This window comes from Larimichthys crocea, chromosome X (genome assembly GCF_000972845.2).
Source record: "Larimichthys crocea isolate SSNF chromosome X, L_crocea_2.0, whole genome shotgun sequence".
Lineage (NCBI taxonomy): Eukaryota > Metazoa > Chordata > Actinopteri > Sciaenidae > Larimichthys > Larimichthys crocea.
Window position 1 is genome coordinate 26,536,678 of NC_040020.1, and position 27,038 is coordinate 26,563,715.

A 27,038-nucleotide genomic window follows, 5' to 3' on the forward strand; every position below is an offset into this window, starting at 1 on the left:
TTTTGTGTGTATTGTTCAGAACAGGACACTTTATTTGACACATGCTGTAAATCAAATAATCCACCTATGCTTGTTCAAAATAATATGTCATGTGGCTCTTGATCTTGGCCACCTTATGTTTTTATCTCCACACCTGCTTGTTTTTGTCTTATAAACACGGTTTGTATAATGCTGATAAGAAATTACTCTAAATAGGTCAGGCAGAACGCTATTATTTGATTGCAGGTTCTCAAATATATTACTTTTACGAAATTGATAATGGGTGGAACATTGTAGGGCACTGCTTTTTTGTTTGTTTGTTGACACTAACAAAATGTATTGAATCATGAACTATTTCAGTTTCTCCGTCTCTGTTATATAATCTCTGTGTGCAGCAGGGGCGCCTTATAGGGGGGGAAATTAAGACAATTCCAAGGGCCCATGACTGACAGGGGCCCCCAAAAAATAGATAAACACCAATATAAAATGTCTTAAGATTAGATTAGATTAGATTAGATAGATTAGATATATACTTTATTTATCCCACCACGGGGAAATTAACTCGCAAGATAGAAAAACAAAAGTAGAAGAGGCCAAAACAAAAAACAAAAACACAATAAACAGACAGAAATTAAACGGACAGAAGTAACTACACAATAACCACGAAAAAAAACAATCAACCTTCAAAAACCTTCATTAAACCATCATCACTGAGTATATATATTTCTAGTTGCTAGTGCTAGTATTGAACTACAAGACGCAAAACAGTTGCATGCATTTAATTAGAGTTATGTAAAGCTTTTGATGGGATAGTTAGGTCCTAGAGATGTGGTGACAACAGCTACGCAGAGGAGGGGGCCCATGATTTTTTTGTCATGGGGCCAAATATTCCTGGTGTGCAGATATATATGAATGCACAATCTGTGGGCAGGATTGATTTTAATATATTGAGAATGAACATAAATATGAGCACACTAATACACTGCCCAAGCCGGCGTCGTCGTGGTCGTTAACGTTGATCTTCAGCTGCAACATTCCCCTCTTATGTGGAATTGCACAACAAACTCCATTTCCCATGAGCCTCCGGGCGAGCGACGTGCGGATACGTTAACTGAAGCCTGGTTGAGGCAGTCCAGCAGTTAGAGGCCATATTGGAATCTATGAAGTCGGCTTGCACTTTGATGGAACTGAGTGTCTGTCGTTTTGGGAGTCTTTAAATCGCTATCCCGGATTTATACCCGAGTGATTGCGCCCCGGCATTCCACTTGAGACTCTGCCAAGTCTGGACGGCAAGTTGTCTCGCTTCTTTTGTGGAAAAAAAAAAAAAAAATGAGTCCAACCGATGCTAAACGAGGGGCTAAACGCAGGAAGAACAAGCGGGGCGGTGGCAGTAGCTGCAGTGCTGTCTGCAACACCAGCGGTGGCAAGGCCGGGGTTGCCTCGGCCCTTGGCTGTGCGGGAACAGCAACACCTGCCTCTGTCGTAAGCTTTTTAACACCTGGCAGCACAGGCAGCGGGAATATGGGCTCCATCACGGGCCTTAACGGAGAGGTAAGAGTGTCACACGATGTGAAGCAGTGGATGTCAAAACGGGGGCGACTAAGGTAGCAGCGTTATCAACGACACAAATCTGATTTGGGCCCCGACACTGATGCGAGGAAGGCAGCTAGCTGACTTACCTATGCAACGTAGCTAGAAATTAACTGGCTTAATTAAAGCTAATGCTTGTTGTGGTGGTGGGAAACCGTGTCAGCGAGCAGGTCGTGTAGCTGTGTAGTTAAACTGGCCTTGTTATGTAGTATCAAGCTGCCGTAAACATAAGGCTACATATCCCCCCCTGACTAACCCTATCGTTAGCTCAAGTTTAAGACATCGTAGCTGAATCGACAACAATTCAAGACACAACGAAGCGTTATTTTTGGGCTAACACATCCCCAGGTAGGTGGTTGACAACATATGTTCAAGCCAAGATTATTCGTGAGTAGTGTTATGCTCAAAAACAGCTGGCCCCATAGCCTGCTATTACACATAAACATGAATGCTAGCTGACGCTAACAGCGAAGAGTACTAACAACTTCAGCCCCGTCGGGCCTCGATGTGTGTGTTTTTTTTTTTTTTTTTTTTAACAAGCTGACCTTCTACTTTTTTTGCTTTTATAAAGGTTTAACTCGGTCATATTTGTCACAGGACAACTTAAACCACCTGACTAACTTCAGTTATCCAAACGTAGCTTAGTTATACACTAAAACAATAACTTATCGACACCCTGCGATGTTAGCTGTTTTCCTTATGCTGACTTATGCTTAATAGTTCAGCTCAAAAGTTTGGTGGTTAACTCTATAGTTGTCAAACGTGTCTCTGTTTTTTTTTTCTCATGTGTATGTATAGTGTATTTAAAAAAAAAAGTGTATATCAAAGTGCTGTACTCTGAAATTATGTGTATGTTTATGGCACATGCACAGACAGCCAGCATCCTCCCTCCTCAAACGTTGTGACCTCTTCATTCATAGAAATACTATGCACACATCATGAGACCTACTCTCTGTTCATCATACGGAAAGAACAGTGCTGCATTATAAAAATGTTTTTGTGGTCACAGAGTTTGATATACATTAGGTACATTAGATGCATAAGGTGATTGATTTGTCATAGTCTGCTATAAATGCTAATCAAGGCTTTTATGCAAATTTACAAAAGAGCAAACATAACCTAAAGTGTACGTTACTATGGGCAAGGCAGCAAATGTTAAAATGTTGTATCATTGATGATGCATCATGTTTATATAGCCAGTAGTCTACCTGCCTACCATGTGCATGCCTGACAGTATTGCTTAGCGATTTTTTTCCACACACACATTTCTCAGAACCTCGGAAAATCCAGACCTCTACTTCACGACGTAAGGATTGAAATGTGACAATATAATTCGCCCACTCACTAAGTCAGTCAGCAAGAGGTTAATTTGGCAATCTCGACGACAGGCATAGGCCGTCTTAATTGAAGTTTCACTCACTGTAATTAATAAAGCAGACAAAGTGGTAAGTGGTCGGTTCTCTGTAATCACCGAGTTGTTTTTATCCCTCAGGTCAAAGTGAACAACAGTGTAACACCACAGTTTACGGAAGGACCAGTGAACGCTGACTTCTCCGGAGTCCTTCAGGTATATTTACATCAAATGTTTCAAACATTATTTACAGTCACCGTAAGACTTTTCTTCCAAAGCCATGTCCCCTTTTTTTTTTTTCAAACATCATTTACACATTGATGCCAGAACTGTAGGAAAAGAAAGGAAATCACTGTACAAGATGGCTTACTTTGGTCTTTATTTTATCGCCTTTATTAAAGTCTGGAGTGACACAACTATCACAAACATCAAACATATTCAATCTGATGTGAAATGCTCTGAATATAGTTGTGTGCTCTGCAACAGCGGGACGTCAAGATGTTCCAACATCTCTGTTCAGTCTCATCGTAATTTGACTGTTATCAATTACAACGGTAATATAGTTTGTCAGCACTATTTAATTTAAATTTTTTTATTTTTTTACAGCAGTGTTATCATTTCCTTGTAGGAAAAAAATGGCCTAAACCAAATTTTGTATTGTCTTATTGCACTCATCTCCAGACAAAAAAAACTTGGATAGTGGATATCACAGCTTCAGGACAATTAATGATTTGAATGCAAGAAGAAGAAGACGAACATTCAAATAAAACTCATTTGGATAACAGTGAGGAACTGTGCTAAGTCCCGGTTAAAATCTCTGTAGATCTTGTCAAAAAGTATTAACGTGCTTTATTGAACATGTTAAAGGATGTTTTCCTCTATTATGTGCCATGTAACAATGTTTTTCTGTGTGTATTGTTCAGAACAGGACACTTTATTCGACACACGCTGTGAATCAATGCTTGTTCAAAATAATATGTCTCTTGATCTGGGCCACCTTATGTTTTTATCTCCACACCTGCTTGTTTTTGTTGTCTTATAAACACGGTTTGTATAATGCTGATAAGAAATTACTCTAAACGGGTCAGGCAGAACTCTATTATTTGATTGCAGGTTCTCAAATATTACTTTTACAAAACTGATAGTAGAAATGGGTGGAGCATTGTAGGGTACTGCTTTTTTGTTTGTTTGTTGACACTAACAAAATGTATTGAATCATGAACTATTTCAGTTTCTCCGTCTCTGTTATATAATCTCTGTGTGCGGATATATATGAATGCAGAATCTGTGGGCAGGATTTTTGGCACCAGAAATGTCGTCGTTTCTGTTTGTAGTCCGAATAGTATTGACCAGCCATGTTTTTATGAGGGTTGTAGTTGCATGCAGGTAAACAGTCCGTGCAGAGAGAGAAAAAAGAGGGTGCAACACATTGGCTGAAATGCAATCCCAGAATCCACCAGCTATCATCTGACAACGATTTAGCTTTTTTTAGCTAAAGATTTAGCTGCATTATCCACTTTCTGGATAACCACTGACTTCAGCCGAAGCCCCAAAACATTGGCTGTTGCCCGCAGAAGCTAATTAGTTGTCACATGATAGCCGATGGGTTCAGAGACTGGACTATATACAAAAAAACACAGGCAAACAATTGGGCAACAAGAATATTGGTTTACTGCTCTGTCTTTTAGTATCAGAAATCGCCACTGATGGGAGCGGTTAAGTGGGGAGTAACCCAGACTACTCCAGATTTCTTGTCAACAACTGATCCCCACCTATAAAATGTTTCTGAAATAGATGCAAAGCAACAGATTTTAAAATCCCCAGAAGCCCTTTTGCTCCCTGACAAACACTGCCAATGTGGACATTATGAGCTGATACTTCTGGCTGCTAATTATGTGTCTGTGCAGCTCTGTGCTTCACTCACCGACAAGGCTGTGCATTAAGAAAAGGTTCCAGTGTTTTAATGGAGTCTAGTGCGGCAGTTTATACAGCTGGTGTACCCAGGGTGCAACGGGTTAGAGGAATGGAGTGTGACCTGGCTTCATGTATAGCAGATATACAGTAGGGTAGACTGGTCAATCATGAAGCCAGCGTAGACAAAAATTAATCAACTTTATAGATCATTTACAAATGTGTTTTTTAACTTAATGCAAATGCTAAATTGGCTACTTTCCTTACAGTATATTCTTCTCCCCTGCTTTTATACTTACCACAGACCCCATTCACGTTCGGCTTGAACCAGCGGGCTCCCTACACGGCCGGTGATCGCTGCCTCTTATGCCGATGTGAGCGCAAAGACGGCGCCGTGCCTTCAGAGGCAGGGATCACAGGCCAGAACGGTACGTCACAGCCCAACAAGGCACCCAGTGCCCTCCAGCTGCCTCTGTGGGTGTGCTCCGACTGCAGGCGCACAGTGGAGAAGGAGGACCGGCACACTGCTCTGGAGCAGTCGTTGGGGGTAAGTCAACCTGTATAAAGAGTACAGAGTCAATGGTGTTGTGTCGACGTTGAGGCAAACGTTTGCGGCCGCAGTGGAAAGGGCTGTAAGTCCTCCAGATTCCACCGCCGCATCCAAACCGTATCTGTCTCAGCATCGATGCCACAAATCTGCAGTTTAACTCACAGCTGTGGTCAGTCTCGGATGGTGTAACTCTTGTGTTCATCTCTGCCAGAAAAGCTAGAACAGATGGAGCAACCAGAGGCAACAGCTGTTACTGTCAAAGAAAAAATAATATAAATGTTATACTATCATTTAATATTTCCTTTTTGGATGGAAAAACATCCAGTGGCATAATTCCATAAATTCAATAAAATGAAGATGACATTCTCTTCAGTATATCCCTAACTTTCAGTGACGTCTGTGTAGATGTTGGATTTCATTTACACATCAGGAGATGAGTATCAGTGTCCTCTAAGGCATATGTTGTGAAATGCCATGATGTCTAAGCCTCGTCATAAAAAAAGCTTCTTTATGTTTGTCCTCTATGTGTCGAGCCTGTCTCTTTGTAAGGTCAACGCCAACTTAAAAGTGGAAAAATCTTGTGATTCAACACAGCAATTTTTATTTATTTTTTCTACACAGGAATACAAAGTCACTTTTCTTCCTCTGGACTGTGTTTATAAGGGTGTGATTATCGGTTGTAATTAATAACGCTGTTAACAGCTCTTACAGCTTTACCACACACTGAATTTTAAAATGACTCACCTTTTATTTTTTTTGTTTCTGGTGAGAAAATGAGTTATTTAACTGTAAGCAATAGTTTAAAGCAGATCCTGAAGCTGATCATCATTACTGCTGCAGTATTCATGTTGCCACTTTACTCTGCTGTAGTTACATTTTGGGTGTGTGACTTCAAGTAAACCCTCATCAGAAATGATGCACAGTTATCTCATGTAATGACGATTATCGTTTAACGCTCAGGTCAATTCTGGCTCATTGCCTGGCTGGCTCACCGTTGTGTACACTGGTGACACTCTGTCTCTGAATGATGGTACATTTCTGAATTAGTACTGAGCCAATGCGTTAGGAAAACACCAGACAGAAGTGTGTGTGCATTAGTTCACAAATACACCCTGCTGTATACTTGTGAAAAGTGAATACTTGACACTAATCAAAGTAGTATCACTCAGAGTCTTCTTCAGTACCTCAAATAGTTGTAACTGTTACAGTTGTCGCTGATTCATGTGCTATCGATCAGGCTTTGATCAAGGCTTGTCGCGTATGTCAGGGGGTTCGAGTTTCCTCGGTTGTGGGTGTGGGTGCCTTGGCGTTTGCTGTTAGGCTTGGGTTTGGTTTCCTCATAAATGTATTGTTCCATTGCATCCTCACAGCAGTGGGGCACTATGCTGACTCACGATGTCACGGCCTTGTAGTAAACACAGCCAAACCACTGTTTTTTTTTTGTTGTTGTTTTTTTTACCAGTGATGCGGCTGCAGAAAGTTTGACTGCACAAGAAATTGATCGCTTAATTATAGCTCCAATAGCTTAGCGCTGGTTAGATCAGAAACCAGTCTCTAACTTAGTCAGAGCTTTTTGACCAACCTCAAACTAACCTCAAAACTCCCAACATGTAACTTAAGTAAGAAACACTTATCCAATGGCATTTCTGTTGTATGGATATGTGCTTGGTATCACGTCTGTATAACAGGTCTGTAAACAGGCGTGGGACTCGCTCCTTGGTTTGGCTCATCCAAGCAACTGTGGCTGGACTGTTTCTCTGTTGTTGGCTCATAACACGTTTTCTTTCTTGACCTTGTAGCTGCCACAGTGAACAAGGAGAAAGTTATTGCTCAGATGTTACAATGTCCGCACATCCGAAACCCACAGTTCCGGCTTCATTACTGTAGAGATTGACTCCCCGGATGTCAGTTGAAATGCTCCTAAATAGTCGATACACGTTGGCTTTATTTCATGCTTACTGTACAATGCTGCTGACATGCCGAATGTGTGCTAGTCATATGATGTGCCTTTGCAGCATGTTTCGAACTTTAGAACCACCAACATCAGTATTTGTGACAACAAATGATGCAGTAATTGATCCGTCTCTTTAAACTTTGCTCAGTCGCATCCTGAGGAAAGTATAAAAATCATTGTTGATCTTAGTCTACTGTTTTTCATATTTCCCCACAGAGCCAGGACTTTCTTTTGCACATGCCTGTGGGTAACGGAAACCTGGGCCAGGAGGCAGCCACAGGGGACAGACTGACCACTGCTGTGCCTACACTACCCATGCTCCCTGCCCCAGACCTCACCGCACCGATGCCTGCTGATACAGTGTGCAGCTGTGAAGCCTGCAATGAGAGACGGTCAGTTCGGAGCGATTACCGCTGAAGTCGGTTTGATTTCAAATTTGTGCTTTTAAAGTTGATGTGGTCCTGATGGTATTCATGTCCTGAATAACAGGGAGATCTCTGCTGAGTCAGAGAGGGAGTCACAGCAGCTGCAGAACCACTGGTCGGAAGTTCGCTACCTGGTGCGCTGCATCTACCGTCAGACAGGAACACCACTAGCAGATGACCATGACCAGCCCCTAGAGAGAGACAAGGAGGGCATGAAGGAGCTGGTCGATAGGTATAACTACTATAATCTCAGGGTGTTTGTCCACTAGGGGTCTCTATTGAACCGCAGAAGCCTCTGGCGATGCAGAAAAAATTGCCTGAGAGCTTTTGAAAGCAATGATGTCAGCAAGCTGAAACTACTGGTTTCTCTGCTGTAATCGATCAGGTTAAAAGCCCCATGAAATGGCGTCTTTATTTCCTTGATATGATGCATTTCCTATTAAAACAGGATCTTGGGCTGTGCCATGACTCACTGAGGGAAGATGTAAAACTGTTGACTAAAAAAGGAAACAGTTTTATTTGGTATCAACAAGAGGCATTTCTTTGTTTTTTGTATTTTTTGTATTTTTTTTGTCAATTTAAAGATAATTATTTTTATTTTCCTCCTGTAGACTCTGCGAGAAGGATCCGTACCAGCTATATCAACGGTTGGAGCAGCAGGCTCGTGAATACGTCTTGGAAATGAAGGTGCGGCTACTGAAGCACCTATCTACAGGTCCCAAGACTACAGGACCAGCGGGGACTGTGGCTGCAGCGCAGGGTCCTCCTCAGGCCTACCAGTTCATTTCCCTGCTGCTGGAGGAGTACAGCGCCCTCTGTCAAGCTGCACGCACCATCAGCAGCTTCCTGCTCACCCTGGTCAGTTTATCTTTTGTGTAGCCACAGGGAGATTCTGTGTTAGCTGTCCTGCATTTGCTTACTGTATTAGCTCTAACTATGATTCTCTTTTTTTTTTTCTCAGGAGAATGAGCACCTCCAGAAATTCCAGGTGACGTGGGAGCTGCACAACAAGCACCTTTTTGAGAATCTGGTGTTCTCTGAACCGATCTTGCACAGCAGTTTACCTGCACTGGTTGCACAGCTGAAGTAAGATATAGTTTTATACGTTTTTTCACTCACTCATAACTATCATTTAATCTGCTGCTTTAAACCCGAATCATACAAATCATACAGCAAGTGTTTTAAACTTGTGTGTCTTTATTCTGTGTTCTTAATTTAGACATGGCACAGCCTCCCATGATTCATACAATGAAGATATGTACAGGACCTTGTTAGAAAGCTACCAGCAGCTGCAGCAGGAGATGGCTACAGTGGCTGCTGAATGGCAGGAGTGTGAGAAGAGGATTGACGACTATGTAGATGAACAGGTACACACATCCAAGTCACAAAATAAACACATCTGATCCAGACAATAACAGTACTTCTATTGGGGAAAAAGGTGGTACTTGATGAAGACACAGTCATTAAACCTGGAACGATGTGACTCTTTTTGCAGCTGCTTTTTAAGGTGGAGGGTCAGAGTCTTACCAACCAAAGAACAGAGCCACACAAATCCTTGATCAGCAAAAACGTAAGCGATTTGAAAATCATATTTATATTTTTAACATTTTCATCTTATGCACAAAACTGAATTTGCTTCATCTGTCAAATTTTGTGTTATTTCCAGACTTTGAAGACTAAGCAACGAATGCTGAAGGAGGACTGGGAGTTCTTTAAGCAAAGAAGATTTATAGAAGAACAGGTACACGACAAGAATATGGAGCCATGGTGGCGGATTAAAACGTGCATTTCTGTGCCTCATTTCTTTTATTTATTTTTTATTTTTTAGTTACCCAACAGTAAGAAGTCCCCCACCGGCGATAACAACTTCACAGACACTATGAGAATGCTCTCATCTCGTCTGAGTATTCCAGACTGTCCAAACTGCAATTATCGAAGAAGGTGAGTTCACATGATTCACTGGTGTGTCATTTTCTGGGCTGGGATCATGCCACTTTAGGTACTTTTTAAACATGAGGCTTGAAACGGACTTTACTGACAAATAAAAAAAGACAAAAAAGGTTTATTATGATTTTCTCATGTCAGATGTTCAATTCATGAAAAGGTTTCCTTTCCAAAGGAAAGCTAGGCTTTTAACTCTGACCCCTTTTATCTCAAATAGGTGGGTTTAGCAATAATTCATTATTATTTTCTCTAATAATTGTATTTTTATGAAGATATCTGTTATTAGGGGATCTTCCTAATAATTGTATTTTTATGAAGATATCTGTTATTAGGGGATCTTCAATATGTATAATATTTGACTCTAGGGGTGACCCATGTGTATACATTTGACTTTTTTCCATGTCAGACTTCACAACATTTATATAATGAGGTGAGTGTTGTAGTATGAATCATCTGTATTGTCCACCTCTACCAACAGGTGCACATGTGATGACTGCAGTCTCTCCCACATCCTGACGTGTGGCATCATGGACTCTCCCATCGCTGAGGACCTCCACATCAAGCTGCCCCTGCAAGGGGAACCTCCACGCGACTACCTGGCAGAGGTGCACCCTCCCAGCCTCTCCTCCGGCAGTTCAGCATCTGGCTCCAACTCCAGTTCTCCAATCACCATTCAGCAGCATCCAAGGCTCATTCTGCCCGAGGGGGATACCAACACTTTGTAAGCCAGCCAGTCGCTATCAAATGATCATTACACATTACTCACCCCTTCCTACAAACAATAATTTCCCCCTCTTTCACTTCCACATAACACGACTACTCATATCTCTCCTCTTCTAGTATTAGTGATGATGACGAAGTGCCTCCGTTGTCCAGTAAGTTCGGGGACATCTACCCTATGAGTGGTTATGAGGATAACAGCGTTGTGACCTCTGCTGTGAACGGCCTTCATAATGACTTGAATGGGGAAGCTGAAAACGTGGCACTAAAGGCAGGGGTGAGTTCTGTAAAAAAAAAAAAAAAAAATGCCCAAGATTAGTCGTGAATTTCCCTGCCGAGTTTCTGGATGATGAATCTAATATTCACTATGAGTGGATTAACAGTAGTTCGGGAAATGTTTTGTGTAGTGTTCCTTGACTATTTCCTAAAAGAGTACAACACGTTTCTCTTTCAGTCTCCACACATTACCAGCAGCAGCAGCTCATCAGAGGGTGACGAGGAGGAAGCTGATGGTGAGGTTGGAGGGGAGCCCCGAGGGCAGCAGGAGGAGCTTTCCTCAGGAAAGACCAACAGTCCTCCACCTTCCTACAACCACCAACAGGTGTTAAAACACTTAATACACTTTCTGTGTAGGGTTCTGACACACACTCATTACTTTAAACTCTGCTCCCGTAATTCCTTTAAAAGGAATGACAACAATCATAGCTTTTCACACAAAGAATGAAGGACATTTTGGTATGTTATCGAACATCACAACTTTTTCTGGTATTGACTAAAATGTGTCCACAGTACGGAGTCAAGTACAGAGAGCCAGCATTCTTTATTTGGGCAAAGCTCTGATGCTGCTTGTGTATGGACAGTTTTAACATTTGAAGTTTGGCTCATCTTGTTAAATAGAAAAAAAGGGGGGGGCGGTTGGCGGAAAAGCAGAAACATCGTTATCAGTGGTACTAATTTTGGACAATGCCTTTCCCTCATCTTTGACCGTATAATTAAAATTATTAATTCATCTTTGGTCAATTAAATGCATCTGAAATTGTCCCTTTTTTGTCTGACCAACAGTTGAAACCCCCAAATTATTCAGTTTACTGTTGTGTAACAGTGAAAATAAGAAAATCCTCAAATTGGAGAAACTGGGGCTAGAGAATTTTTGGTATTTTGGCCTGAAATAAATCAAATCATTGCTCCTAAATTGTATCTCTATTTGAGGACATAGTAGTAAATGATACCCTTTATTATATTTAAGGGCAGGACAGAGGGTAGACACACTCCAGAATAAAAGTTCTGAATAGATGTTTTGAATTTTGTGTTGCCACTTTCAGGTAGAACAGGTCCAGCATGCCTGCGAGTGCCACGTTTGCAACCAGGACTCCAGCTCCTCCACCCTGGGCCCTGCCACATGCTTGCCCCCTAGCCGACTCCACGCTGCACCCCCTCCCACCGTTGGACACCAGTTCTTCACAGACAGCAAGACTCCCCCTGCCCACCCTGCCCTCCACCTCTACCCCCACATCCACGGCCACCTGCCCCTACACAATTTCTCCAGGCCCCTGCTTCACCCTACACTCTACCCACCCAGTCCTCCACTCACACATAACAAGGTGAGGATAATTTAGTGAGCCCGTAAGACTAAACTAAAATTATTTTCTTTATGATTACTTCCTCTTACACTATGAGACTCTATTTAAGGGAAAATTGATTCATTTCCTTATCACTGGGGATTTTTTTGTGTGTGTCTGGTTCCAGGAACAATAGTGAGCTTTAGTTTTCTAGTTTCACTTAGTTTCAGTGTAATTTGAATTTCTACCACAAGGGGTCAGGCTGAACCCAATCTAGGGGAAGTCGAAAGTGATTTACAACTCCAAAGACAATTCCAAAGATTTGTTTTGTAATTTACCTTTTCTTTTTCCCCCCCTTAAGCCTCTGCCCCCCAACCCCACATCAAACCACTCTGCGGCCAAGCAGCCGGCCTTCAGCCCATCGTTACCGGAGCACGTTTACCAGAACTGCTTTGGCGGTGCAGGTGGAGCAGGTGACTGGAACAGCTCACTGCAGTGCCTCTCGCTAAAGTTTGAAAACCTGTGGGACGCTGCTGTGATGAAGAGCTGGAATCCATCTGTGCTGCTGCCCGAGTCCCTGCCAGGTGAGCCACTCTGCCGACGACCGACAGATTACAAAAAAAATATCAGCAAGTCAATGACAGTTAAAATCACGACTTATTTATCAACAGGTGACATGCTTGGTCCACCCCTCGCTGACGTTCCCCTCCCTCCAACATCATCTATCGGCCCCCAAGGGGAACACCCCTCATTGCCCACCCCACTGCCCCCTTCCTCCTCCACGTCCTCATCACTGTCGTCGTCGTCGTCATCGTCATCGTCGTCATCATGCTCCTCTTCTGAAGCCAAAGAGCAGAAGAAGAGCGGCGCCAAGAAGAAGTGTCTCTACAATTTCCAGGATGCCTTCATGGAGACCAACCGAGTGGTGATGGCCACCTCCGCCTCCACGTCCTCTGTGTCCTGCACTGCCACCACTGTCCAGTCAAGTAATAACCCACCCATCCACCTAGCATCTAAAAGACCCAACTCTTTAGGTAATATAGGAGGTAGGAGCAGGTGTTAGGTTTGTACCGATGACGGGGATTTTTTTTTTGTTTTTATAGTTACTTTATGGGCCACTTAAGAAGTTATTACATAGGTGTGGTGATTTCCAAGTTAGTTGTAACGACGTGATGATGCTTGCTATTCGTTAACCCATCACATCAGCAAGATAATCTTTCAGTTTCTCTTTTGATAGTACTATTTTTAGGTAATTATTAATATTAACCACTTTTCAGTCCAAGAATAAATAAGATGTGGGAGGGATGTGTGATGCCATTTTCAGTAATAAGTGTGACATTGTATCAAAACAATTATACCGGGTATTCTTATGCGGCCTGAAGGATTTTATAATTACCATCCACTGTGGTGGCTGCAGATCTTCCAGGGATTTTCCAGTCTGTTATTAATCAGAATCATCTTATGAAACAGTAAATGACTGAAAACAAAAAGGAAATGATTGCCCTCACAGCATTGATCATTAATCGTTAGAGGGTTTTTTTTAAACATCATTAAACAAACCACCTTCCTCAGCTTGCTATTGTTAGCACTGATTACCAGTAAACACTAATGTAGGGGGTGCTACCACTGCAAAAAAACATGGGTACTGAATTAAGGCCACAACTCCAAGCAGACATTACAATATAGGTTATATATATTTTTAAAAATGTATTTCAGTGAATCTTTTTCTTTAAAAATATGAGCTGTAGTTAATTTCCTGATATTTTTGAGTAACTTGGTCCATTGTATGAAAGCTGTGTGTTTTTTAAAGAGTTGGTTTTGGGACATAGAAGAACTAAATGTTCTTATTCATTATATCTTTGTCTCCTCTAGACGATGTATTTCACAATCTAGGTAAAGAGGACCATAGGCAACCCGCTCCAGCCACCCCTAGAAACGGCCCTTCAGGACTGACTTCCCTTCCTCCGCTCTCGGGCCCCACCCTTCCCCCAGCACCCACCACACACCTTCCCACAATGGGACCCCAGCCCTTTCCAAAGATGGCCGCTCCAGCTCCAGACTTCATGGAGGCCCACCAGGGTTTGTGCCTCCCGCCTGCAGAGCCTCCAGCCTCCTCAGCAGATGGTCCTATCAGTGCTCCACCCAGTGTCTGCAGGTAAGACCAGTACGATATCCTACAGGCACATAAAGACGATTGTTGTGTACGTCGGGACCAGATTTAAGCGTCATTCTTTACAGTGATCCCGACTGTGAAGGCCATCGCTGTGAGGCGAATGGGGCATACGAGCACCAGCCGTACGATGGAGAGGAGAGTCAGGACGAGGACAGCTGCTCCGAGCATAGCTCCTCCACCTCCACTTCCACCAACCAGAAAGAAGGAAAGTACTGTGACTGCTGCTACTGCGAGTTCTTTGGGCATGGCGGGGTAAGACACACACACACTTATTATTCACTGAATAACATGAATTTGTTCATAGTGTCCTCACTGACTGCATCATTCTGTCTTCTCCCAGCCCCCAGCTGCTCCTACTAGTCGAAACTATGCAGAGATGCGAGAGAAGCTGCGCTTGCGTCTGACAAAGCGTAAGGAGGAGCAGCCTAAACGTGAGGAGCACCAACCGATAATAGAACGAGATGGAGGGGTGGAGGACCACAGGCGGGTGGAGGACCTGTTGCAGTTCATCAACAGTGCCGACAGTAAACCTGCCTCCAGTTCTAAGGCAGCCAAACGGGCCAGGCATAAACAGAAGAAGGTAACTGTCCCTCCCAACCTGACGCAATAACGTCCTGTCGAAATCACTCTGCTAGAACGTAACGCATGGATGGTTTTTCAGTCAAAGTAATGTTCAAAGTGTGTCTCTCTGTGTGTTTCAGATGGAGGAGAAAGCACGTCTGGAAGCAGAGGCCCGTGAAAGGGAGGAGCTGCAGGTGTTGGAAGAGCAGCAACGGCGACAGCGGCAGGAAGAGGAAGAGGCAGCACTTCAAAAGGAACTGCTCCGGCTGCAGGAGCTGCAGCAACATCGTGCCGCCAAGAAGAAAAAGAAAGAGAAGGCAAAGGAAAACACTGCGCCCCCTCAAAACAACCCCCAGCCCCTCAAACAGACAGCTCAGAACGTCTTAGATAACTTACAGAACGGAAAGTCACAGCTGCTTCAAACCCTCATCCGCCTCCCTGACCAGAAAGAACCCAGTTTTGACCCCGTACCCCGGCCCAACACACTGCACAGCCCGAAACACACCAGTGAGAAGGGGTTTTCTACTGAGACCAACATCCCCACCTCCCCAGCCACCCTTCACAATGGCACTTCTACATCTCAGCTTGAGGTCAACAGTAAAGTAAAGGCCAAGCAGTCTGCTAAAGTGGCCACTTGTGAGGCTGCTGTAAAGAAAGTCCCAGAGTTACCCAAGAGCTCCGATGTGACAGTTAAGTTAGCTAATGGAACTACACCCACCACTACAACAGACACCAAAGCAACACGGATTCGGCCTGTTGAGGCCCTGGCTCCTCTCCCAACCACTGAACCAAGGAGGGAGGACAGGAGTAACATCAGGAGCGCCAGTGGAAAACGGCAGCAGCAGCAGCAACAACAACCGCTGATCCAAATAAAGGAAGACAGGAGAAGCCCACCTGTGTCAAACCCTTCCCCGTCTCCCCCTCCAACCTCCCAGTCTGAGCAGAGCCAGCAGAATGGCAAACCTCCCAGTGCAGAGTCCCCACAGCCTAAAGGCAAGACCAAGAAGAACAAGAAGAAGAAGGGGGACAAGATGAACAGCTCAATAGGTTGGTATTCTTCACACACAGATTTTGAGGATTCAGGTGTGCGTTCTACCTAAAATTATATATATTTGGTAGCTTTGTATTAATCTCTACCTAAAATTATATATATTTGGTAGCTTTGTATTAATCTCCTGACAAGTTTTACTGCTGAAAAACTGGTGCGACTCTACAAGCGTCATGCTAGATGAGGGAAGTACAAGCTGTAATAAACAGAGCCCTCTGACCAGCGACAGCCTGATCTATTTTCTCACTTGTCTCTTGGGTATATTCTGTGGTGTTAACCACGTCCTCGCAGTGTGGTCAGTGAATGTGTGCACTGTGCGCAACGCTGCTGTCATTTACGTCATACTGCAGGGCAGATAGTATAAGGAGCTGTTTAATGTTGCTTTACTTTGTTACAAATATTGGTGTTGTCAAAACTTGCTCAGCCTCCCGCTGGCCTCTAAACCTCATGTTCCCTAAATCTGGTATAGAATCAAATCTTTAATCTTTCAAACAACTGAAAAAGTAATTTTCACTTGTATTCAAAGCCACTGTGTATTTCCAACTTTGATGCCACCCAGTGGTAGTATAAGAGCTGCGTATGAGACTGACACACATGATCTAAGTTCCTCTCATAAAGATTAATTTCATAACACACCTACAAACTGAATAAATATCTTTGAAATACGAGCATGTCCTTATCATGTATGCGTGTTATCTTGTTTTAGATGATGTATTCTTGCCTAAAGACATCGACCTGGATAGCACTGAAATGGATGAAACGGAGAGGGAGGTGGAATATTTCAAAAGGTATGTGTACTAAATACTAGTGAGATATTTGTGAAATCTTTCCTCTTTACGCCAGCTATAAAGATACCCTGTGGAGGTTATGACCACTAGCGGCGCTATGGAGTAATATTTTTCTAAAAAGTCAGCCCCCATTTTGTCTGTATTGTATCTTTTTTATGCTATTTTAGTGATTGACAGTTGGATAGCAATGCGATAGATGTGCATCATTGTGCCAGAGAAGGCAACAAAGACGACTGCTGGCAAACAAGCATGATATAAATGTCAAATTCAAGTTCTTTTCCTTCCCGGTAAAAAGAAGGAAATGCATTCAACAAGTTTATTAGAGCTCAAGGATACACAGAATGTGCTCTGGTTGTGAAACCTTGAATATAAACAGAAGTTTGTTTACATGAAAACTCCACAGAGTATATTGACATTTAAAATCGAAGCATTATGGCTTGTTTTTAATGTTTTGATGTCTTTTTTTTTTTCTCTCTGTAGGTTTTGCTTGGATTCTGCTCGTCAGACCCGCCAACGTCTTTCCATCAACTGGTCAAACTTTAGTTTGAAGAAAGCTACGTTTGCTGCACATTGAGGGTGTTAGTGAGTGACTGTCAGGACACAATCAGTACCTTAACAGCTATACCAACCCACACGGTTCCCCACCTCCTATCACCACCACCACCACCACCACCACCACACATCCCTTTACCCACCACTCAGCTGTTGTCCTCCCAGAACTTCTCTCCTGCTGTGCCCAATCACACCCACGCTGCCTTGCTTTGTTCTTGTCACTGTGTGGTTCCAACACAGACCCATCTGGACTGATCCACCTGCAGAACTAAAACAAAAATGAAATGAAATGACACAAAAAGAATCACAAAAAATGCTACGTTACATCTGATTAATTTTCCTTGCGTGCTTGTGTGCTTTTTAGTCTGAGTTGGGCATTTCTCTTGACTGAAAAAGCCATGGTCTGAAATTATTTTCTTATATTGGCTTACCTGTAGTCAAAAGATGCTTACTATGTCTGGATGGTTTCCTTCCAAAAAAAGAGACAACGGAAACTACAAAAAAAAAAGAGAAATGTAATGAAATTAAAAGCTGTATTTGAGATATTGTGGCTTACTATCCCGTCGTTTCCTGTTCCTAGCACGGCATCTCATCCACATGATTGACAAGGGAATGGGCTTGGTCAGCTGGTCTCCACTCCCTGCCCCCCAACTCTCCCCACCCCCACCCCCCACCCCCCCAAACCACCTCCACCTCCTCCACCCTATTTCACAGAAAGGAGGAAAGCGTAATACTTGACAATGTTCTTTTTTTGGTTTTTAAGTACTGTTTAACAAACTGTTGAGTAAAAGTGTTCCAGTTACAGTTTTTGTTTTCTTTCTTTTTGACCTGTAGCCAGCTTGTATCAGAATACTTTCAGAATGAAATTGAAAAAGAACAATACTCACACTATCAATCTGTTATAGAGTGTATATTGTATTAACACTGAAGCCAAACTGGCTACTTTTAACATATTGTTAAGTAATATTAAATCTTGTCTTTCTTTTTTGAAAGATGGAATACAGTAGTATGGCAGGATTATGTGTCTTGTGTCAAATCTTATTTCCTACGTGCGGTAGAAATTGTCAATAAAGGACATAGACACCTAAAACTACACATATACAGTACATGTTAAGGAATAGTGAATACACTTGTTCTAATTTAAGGAGGATGAGAAGTTTGATACCACTCTGTCCATTTTTTAATATTAGGCTACAGCTAGCAGCAGTTAGCTTAGCATTTGTGCTAAGCCACAGTTATCTTTGCATAAAAGCTTCGTATGGATTAAACAAACCGGGTATAGCTTGTTGGTAAGTGAGCTTTAAACCTGATTTTCATATTGTAGGCTAGTTTTTCCCTACTTTCAGTCTTTGTGCTAGGTAAGCTAAGCTAACTGGCGCCTGTCTGACGTACAAACATGAAGTGGTGTCGAAGTTTTTGTGTAATTCTCAGCAAAAACACGCAAAAAAAAAAGCAAATAATTTCCCAAAATGTCAAACATACGTTGACTCTGACTTCAGGGTAATTTAAAGCGAAAGTGAAAAAAAAAGAATCAACTTCCTTTTTTTTTTTTTTTTTACGGTCAGTTCACCACGTCCTTATAGAACAGCGCGTATTCAGACGATGCAGGAATTTTACCCATTGTTGCTGCGCTTGTACGTCTGCGGCTAGACAAGGTTGCAGGGTGAGTCACACCCTCAAATACATGTTCCTTTTGGGAAATCCACTAATTGACAGTCATAATCATCTCTCTAGAAGGCCCCACAGTAACTGAGTCATGTAGATCCCAAGGTTCGGTTTCAATTGTGAGGTACCTTTCTTTAAACAAAAAAGGTGGCTACTTTTAAACATTTACATGAAGCCGCATTTCACATATGCACATGAAACTCTAGGGAAAGTTGATTTCAAGCACTTATGAAATCAAGTACATTCCCTCAGGGTGAACTGGGCGTGAAATGAGGTCACGCTTTGGCTTATCTAGATGGAGATGACTTAATGCATACCTTTGACAGGACACATGGTGCACCAGCAGCTGTAAAAAGCTTCTGCTTGGTGTTATTTCATGTTTGTTCGGATTTAAAAAGAAGCACAGTGACATTTAGTTCAGTTTTTGTAAGCTATCGATGACTGCTGAGCTGCTGAACTCCTGTTCTGCAAAATAGTGCTAAAATAAGCTCAATTTAATGTTAAACTCTAATGGATAGTGAGTTTAAACCTAGCTTTGCATCCATTTGCACAAAGAAATAAGGGTAAAAGGGTGCCAGCATTTCAGGGTTTTAGAATTTTCTATTCTTATTTATAAAGAAAATGAATATATGATGTAAAAGAAAGTTATAATATTGTGCTGTAATAGTACAGTATGTTCATATGTTCAGTGTCCAATGGATAATCTGAAGAGGAAGTGAGTTAGTTATGTACACAGTGACTGCTTCCTCTTAACTTTTCCAAGAGAGTCTATTTCTTAAAACCGCGGGATTTTACTACGGAAAAAAAAAATCACCATCATTTGATGAATGACAGAATTATGATGAAACTTTACCTTCATAGAAGACGAGAACAAAAAGGTTTTGGTTTGTGAGAGCCACCCGAGCAGATATGACTCATAATTTATTTCAGGTATGAATGATGTTTGTAGAGTGTGCTCGCTCTCTCACTCGACGGTGATGTAAGATCGCGTCTACCGCATTTAAGCAAATGCCCCACAAAAGTACGCTAACGTAGACGAAGTCGAAAAAAAAAACACAGAGCAGAATGTGTGAGACACCAACGTGGGTCGTGATCTAAATAAAACATAAAAAAATGGCACAGATTTGTGTTTTTTTTTTTATTTTTATATGTGCATAGTTAACGAGCCGCTTAAGTCAACTCTTTCCACTGGTTAATAATAGATTCATGTCTCTAAAAGTCATTTAAAACAAATTTCCATGACGTGTCCTTTGTTTTAATTTGGCCCTTTGCTGTAAAAACTGGTCTTGGTTAAAAGAAGAACAACACAATAGTACACTCAGACAATGACAAGGGGCAAGCGCCAATAGGATTATTAAAAGGGATCACGGCTGCCTTGTAGCTTGTAATCAGAATGCTGATCTTTTCATTGTCAACTGCCTGGAGCGCTTCAGGATCACTTCTAAAGAGGGGACACCCCCTTCTCTCCTCCCTTGTTTCCTTTCTACAATCTGCCACGGTACTGTTTTTGATGGCCGAAACCTTGGACTTCCTTGCCAAAAAAGCCTTGAAAAAATAAATAAATACCAACTACCTCAAACAACATACGTTAAATTAAAATGATCTGCTCAAGTTGACAGCACTCCATTTTCACATAAACTTGTCTGCTTTTTTTTTTTTTTTTTTTTTTTTTTTTTTTTTTTGGGAATTCCCTCACGATGGCGGGAAATTCCCATTCTTTTAGGATACACACGAGATTAAAGGCTGCATCTATCCATTCTGTATTTGTCTGGATAAGTGTCAGATAAGTGAAGTTTTCCCTCTTTGTTAAAGTATATACGACAGCTACATCAGTACATCCTTTGCTTTGAAAAAAAAACTTCTTTTTTTTTCAACAGGAACTGGTCTACCACTGTCACCTGACTTTTTTCATTAATTCTTTGTTTCTTAGAAAAGTTCCCAAGACACTCAGGTGGGGATTTGTGACCTATTTTTTTCCACTCTCAGATCGGTGGGTAGAGCGTTTGTGTGTGTGTGTGTGGAAGTTCAGTCACTTATAGACCCTGTTATATGTGTGGGTGTGATGTTGGTGCGGGGGGGAGAATCCCCAGCAGACAACGTGTGGCCTTTCTAGGGCCTGTGTGTATTTCTACCAGTCGGCATGTGGTTTGGCTTATAGATGAGATACTAAATTTGCCCTTTAAAGCCAAAAATTGGAACCGATCACTCTTTGGGTACATGAACTGGAGCCAGGAACCTGGTTTGTTATGTAAATGAAATAAATGTGTCAAAAACTAATTCAGCGACAGATATCTTCCCCTATAGCTTATGAGTAAGTTAGCATGTGATGCTTCCTGGTGTCATTTCAATACTTGGGGACTCGGTTGACGTGCCATCTTTCAAACCGGTTCATTTAGTAGTCCTTTAACGTCATTTGTTTTAACCAGTCTCTTAAATAACTTTCTGGTTTCGGTTGTGAGATCTGAAATTGACTGTTCTACGTTTTTGGGAAATATATTCGCTGTCTGGCAGGAAGCCACGTCTCAGAGTGTTGTCAGTCGTCTGGCCTAACTCTTGGTTAAAAAAAAAAAGTGCAAAAATGTTGAACTTTTCCTTTAAAATTTTAAACTACAGCAGATTTTATTGCTTACGGGTTTCATGTGTTGCGTCTTCTCAGAGTTTCAGCTTTAAATCAGCCATTATCTGATCAAAAAAACAATTCAGAAATAGAGGAATGCGTTCGCTCAAACACAAATGTACAAAGTTGCTTGGCTACATTTGTTCTTTGCACTGCAACTGCCTACTTCCTTTTAAGCAGGGGATGTCCAACTTCCTGTGCTTACTACACCAAACCCATGACAACTGATTCACCAAACAGCGCTGTCGGCCTGTTTGCGTCAAAACGATACTTTGCAGCGACTGACTGCATATTGTTTAGGTCACTGATCCGGAGGGGGTTATTGGGGGTTGTTGGATGTAACTTGAGCTACCATCTTTCACTTGGTCTTCTCAGTACCCCTTGTAGTGTTTGCTTCAGCCACACAACAGCTGGGAATATGGCTGTCACAGTACAGCGTGCCCATTCAGGCAAGGCTGGGAAGGGGTTTTCCACCGCGCACAAGCACATACACGTGACATAGATGGACACACACACACACAAACACAAAAAGACCTGCACACAGACTTAGATTAAGTAGCGCCAACATTTTCGTGGTTAAGCTATGATCTGTGGTTACTGCTCGAGGCTGCAGACTCAAGAAGCAAAACATACCACGCAATAATGAAACACATTTAAAGCTATATAAATCACCATAAGATAAAAATGTGGGTAAAGAGTCTTTTTATTACAAAAATAATGTGCCAGCTCAAGAAAAACAGCACCACATCTCCAAAAAAAATAAGCATATTGTCAGTTGGGATGCAATCTTTAAATACAAAAAAAAAAAGTGGATCTCAAACATTTTTCCAGTTGCAATGTATTTAACATTTGATCCCAAAATGTTTAGGAAAAAAAAAAAAATTCATGGCTTTAATGGAAAAAACGCAATAAAATATTGCCTTTTCCAATTACTTATGCAAAGAGAATAAATATTAAAATAGTTATATTTTAAATCTGTTAAGAATATATAATTTACATTATAGAAATATGTAAAGTTCAATCAAAAAAATAGACAGTTAATAGCACCACATTGTCAACTAGATGTCTAGATCCAAAAAAAAAAAAGAAGCTTATGCGTCATGAATCTCTTAATCGTACGTTCCTACGATTAATTTTTGGCAAGAAAGTGCAATAGGTTTGTAATTTGACACATTGAGGTATATGATATTAGATATATTGCATTGACATCCACTTCCCCACCACAATAACCTCCTGCGATGCCACAGGAGTACACTAAAAACCAGACACTGGATTTTTTTTTTTTTTTTTTTTAACTATAGATGTACAAAAGGCTGATGAACTCATTTCTCTTGCAACAGGGGAACTTTGAGTTGCTTCACTATGTCCAAACATCTTAAGTCAGTCGTTTCATTTGTTGTCAAAGTCTCTCCGTATTGGAAACTCCACTCAGGTTGTTTTTCTGCCGTGTAGTGCTGCTCTTCAGTGTTCAGTTACTGTCAGCGAGAGATTACTGTCTTTTCCAAATGAGTGTTGTTCCATTTATAGTTTGGCACACTCCTCACAATGGTTCAGGTACTCTGCGATGTCTACGTCGTTGAACGTAGCGAGGCACCTCGGGCACTGTAGCTCTGACATCCCTGGGCGGTCGTTCCAGGCAGGAGCCGATGTCGTGGCTGCTGCAGCTGCAGGCTGTTGCTGCATCTCAGCATTGTTCCTCAATAGAGGCTCTGATGAGTCCTTATGTCGCCTTGAGGAGATCCTGTGTCCTATGTGAACGCGACACATGGGAACCACTTCTCTGCTCTCTCTGCTTGCTCCCTGCTGAAATCATGTACATACACCGTTAGGATTGCACAAGCACAGCACAGACTGCTACTTAAAATGGGTCTAAAGATGCGCTCGTGCACCTTATTTAACGGTTGCCGTCTCACCTGTTTGTGTAGCTGCCGTTTTAACTGATAAACCTGCTCTTTTAGGTCTTCGATCTGGCCTTGTGCTCGCTCTCTGTCGGCACGCTCGGACTTAAAATCCTCTGTGTAGATGAGTACCTGATGGAGGAAAAGAGAGAACCTTTAATTTTCTTTAATTAAAAATCTAAAACATCATCAGATGCCACATGAGCTGCATACACTCAATGATGTAGCACTGAGACCATGATGTAGCACCAACCTGCTGCTCCAGAGTCTGGATTCGCTCCTGGTCTCGCCTCCTTACTTTGTCCACTTCTCTATCCAGCCGTTCACACTCGCTTATTTTTTCCTCAAGTAAGCCATTGAGCCTGGAAATTTCATGATGAAGCAACCCAGTGCTTACAGAGCCCAGTCCTGGCATCAAGCCCTGCCCAGAGGTCTCCTTCAGCCTCTGACATAAACCTCTGATATAGTCCTCCCTGCTAGAGTCATACTTTTGCCACTGAGAGTTCAGACCTTGTACCTAAAAGAAGCAATTAAAGCATAGGTTAGACCTTCTGATCATGTGATTAGGAGTGAACACATTTCCTAGTATTGTTTCTGACCATAACTTACATATGTCACTCGCTGCTTTAACTGTTGATTCTCCTCCTGAAGTTGACGGATTTGGGTGTTCATATCAGAGGACTCTGATATCTGTGGAAAACGGTGGAAGTTAAAAACCCTGCGCAAACAGTGCACTTAAAAAGGTCCAATGCACAAATAAATAAAGGCACCAGTCGCCCCTATGAAGCCCAAAGTATCCAGCATTACACACACCTCCTTAGAGTTTTGCAGCTGAGCCGCGACCTCCACTTCTTCTCCCCCCTTCTTCTCTTTCTCCATCCTGGCCAGCAGCTCCTGGCACACCTTCACCGTTGCACCAAGCTGGCTGCGCAGCTGGTCAGCCTCCTCCGCCAGGGACGTGCACAGTACGGCTCTGGTGGCCTCAGAACGCTCCCTCTCCTCCAGGGCGGACCTCAGCCTCTGGATCTCCTGGTCCTTCTCGTGGTCTGGCTGACACCTGACGTTCTCCAGCTCCAGTTCCTTCTCTCTGAGCTGCACGTTCAGCCTCTGGATCTCCTGGGAGGAGGACGGGGAGATAATTTGCATGAGCACAGTTTGGAATATGTCAACTTAAGATACTTTTTTATGCATTAAAGATGCAAATATATGTATAAATACAATTAGTTTAGTTGTTGCTACCAGTATTTGGTCTGTGTTTGATTTTCTGTCAATCATCTATTTAAATATGAGAGTCTTTATAAACTCAACAAATACATGAATGCACTAACTAACCCACAGCTTATAATAGTAAGTATGTCAATGTAAGTATGCTCTATATACATTATAACATTAGATTAGATGGTTTTTAAGACTTTTAAGCTATTCCCAAGAGATTTGTGGTTAGTGTGCCCACATGGGACAGACATGTGCCCCCTAATAAAAAAAAAAGGATCTGCACCATATTATATATATTTTTTTACCTCTGTTTGTCGAGATGCATTAAACTCCATGTCATTCCTCTTCTGTTTCAGCTTGCATATTTCTTTACACAAGCTCTCCAGCAAAGACTTGGACGGCCCGATGACCACAGACTCGTTATCTCCCACCGTCATGTAGATCCTCTCATATCTCCCCAGCCTCGCTTTTAAATCAGCAATGATATTGTCCTTGACATAAATCTGTTTGTTCAAAAGGTCGATTTCCTGTCGCGTCTCATGATACATTGAATTCAACGTGCTGTAACTCCGGATTTTGTCTTTGAGCGCGTCGTTATCCGTGTTTAAGCTGACGTTATCCATTGTTGTTGTTTTTTTTCTGTCTGTAGATTAAACACAAGGATTTTTTTTTTTTTAATAATCCAGCATTTGACGCCTCTGCTCCTGTCCGTGTGTCTCTGTGAAATGTACAGAGGAGGTCAATTGTGTCGGAGCTTTGGCTCATCAAGAATAATATCCCCCGAACAGACGGGGGATTTCCTAGGGAACTTCCCCGCGGACTTTTTTGAGCGTCAAACTGAGCCCTGCCTGCTCTCAAACACTCACCGTGCTCGACCGTCATTTGGAGGTAGAAAAAAAAAAGAAAGAAGGGTTTTTATAGCCTTATTGGCACATATGGTAAACAAAACACGAACACACAAACTTTAAATACAGGCTTTAAAAAAAATAAATAAATAAATAAAGTGAAGCTACCACCAAGGGTTGAAACAGCAGTTGTTGGGGTGGTGCATTCATGACAGTCGGAAAATCAGGCTCTCGAAGCGAGAACAGCACATTTTGATTAGAAATAGCAAAACTAAAACACTATTCTTATGAGAAGAGTTTGTTTTATTTTGCAAATAGTCCACAGAGTTTCTTCTTTAGAGGGAAAACGTTTTCTATCGTGTTATTTGACTCAAATTTGTTTTTGTTTTGTTGTTTTAGAGTACAACAGGAAATTAGCTTCAAAATAATACATCTAAACAATTTAGTATTAGCTAATATGCCTAAAATATTAGGCACGAAAATAACAAAACTACCTGCTCAAAAAGCATTAATTTTCCCAACGGTAGTTTACAGGGTTTCCACGCAAATGCCGCCCCCTAAACGTCACATCAGTGCAGTTGGACTGTCAGTAAATTTCCCATATACTCCAGTCATTTTGTTTGCTTTGTTCCACTGACACAGTTCTTCAGCTCAAAGTGGTCTCAGTGTTTTCCCACAGCTGGTGAAGGCATCATAAAATGATCTTCATTATGATGTAATTGTATTATTGTGTTAAAGCAGCCTGGATTGCGCACTTATGGCCACACCAGTGACTGTGTGATTGTATCACCAGCCAGTTCAGGATGATTCACACAGTATGACTGGCCATTGTATGGCTTTTAATAATCCTGTGGGACATTTCTGCTTTCTGAAATTTTGGAAATATAATTGTGTCTGTTACCGGAACAAACTGGACTTAACATGCTTACAGTGACATTGTGTTTATGACCTTTACTGTATATTATTTTTTGTATGTTTTTCCCCTATATTTATGGAAAATCATGCTGGTATTTCACAAGAGAACTAGGCTAATTTAAGCATAACTTCCTCTGTGGGAAGGTGTTTTAAGATCATGACACAAATCAATATATTCAAAATATAAACAAAGTCTCACAGTAGGCTACACATTTGTTTGACACAGGGAGATGTAATATATACTGTACAGTGTTGGAAGAAGTATTCACAAGGTATCAATACTCTAAAAAATACTTAATTAAAAGTGAAAATGTGGTATAAACTTAAGTAAATAAAGAAAGACAAGTAAAAGTACTCATTATGAAGAGTAGTGTTGAGATAGTTCAATATTACTGGTTGGTTATAAGCAGTATTTTAATGTTGTAGCCTGCTGAAGTCATCCACTTGTAGTGTTTGGTAGTTAAATCAGTCTGAAGCTAGTCCTTGGCTAGACTTTGAGACCGCACTATGGTTACAGTTTTACAGCCCTTTGCAGAAGTGTTATATTGACACATAACCTGTTGTTACTTAAATTACATGAGCAAAATGTCATCCCTTTCAGGTTCGGACGCTGGACTACTACAACACCGAGCATTATCAGGTCAGAATGAAACTACTGTCTAGACAGTAGGAGTTAAAACAAACTTTAAGAAAGGCACCCACTGAAGAGGCTTCATCAGTTCTGGCCCATGGGGAGTCCCAGGTAATTCTGGGTCAATCACACTGTAATGTCAGGAGG

The 27,038-nt window shown here is 41.8% G+C and overlaps 2 protein-coding genes across 4 annotated transcripts; one reads left to right on the forward strand and one right to left on the reverse strand.

Annotated features, from left to right (window-relative positions):
- Positions 1-1,096: 1,096 nt before the first annotated feature.
- fam193a (family with sequence similarity 193 member A) lies at positions 1,097-18,120 on the forward strand. 2 transcript variants are annotated; one of them, XM_027282908.1, is made up of 23 exons: positions 1,097-1,530; positions 3,062-3,136; positions 5,136-5,378; positions 7,552-7,727; positions 7,825-7,992; positions 8,372-8,618; positions 8,722-8,846; positions 8,980-9,127; positions 9,256-9,330; positions 9,427-9,501; positions 9,589-9,701; positions 10,183-10,425; positions 10,545-10,701; positions 10,879-11,025; positions 11,747-12,025; positions 12,345-12,567; positions 12,655-12,969; positions 13,856-14,138; positions 14,222-14,408; positions 14,497-14,736; positions 14,858-15,764; positions 16,472-16,553; positions 17,034-18,120. In XM_027282908.1, the coding sequence occupies exons 1-23, from the start codon at positions 1,309-1,311 to the stop codon at positions 17,125-17,127; spliced, it is 4,824 nt and encodes a 1,607-aa protein (XP_027138709.1). In that variant the 5' UTR covers positions 1,097-1,308; the 3' UTR covers positions 17,128-18,120. The 2 variants fall into 2 exon arrangements, with proteins under 2 accessions (XP_027138709.1, XP_027138708.1); XM_027282907.1 differs by having other exon boundaries at positions 12,655-13,017; positions 17,034-18,087.
- Positions 18,121-22,072: 3,952 nt separating this feature from the next.
- On the reverse strand, positions 22,073-25,326 carry tnip2 (TNFAIP3 interacting protein 2). Of its 2 annotated transcripts, none has more exons than XM_019274906.2 (6): positions 24,806-25,326; positions 24,099-24,401; positions 23,895-23,975; positions 23,539-23,802; positions 23,301-23,417; positions 22,073-23,187 (listed from the first exon to the last, which is right to left on the reverse strand). In XM_019274906.2, exons 1-6 carry the CDS (start codon positions 25,121-25,123, stop codon positions 22,909-22,911), a joined length of 1,362 nt encoding a protein of 453 aa, XP_019130451.1. In that variant the 5' UTR covers positions 25,124-25,326; the 3' UTR covers positions 22,073-22,908. The 2 variants fall into 2 exon arrangements, with proteins under 2 accessions (XP_019130451.1, XP_010727752.1); XM_010729450.3 differs by having other exon boundaries at positions 22,073-23,190; positions 24,806-25,319.
- Between the last annotated feature and the right edge of the window lie 1,712 nt (positions 25,327-27,038).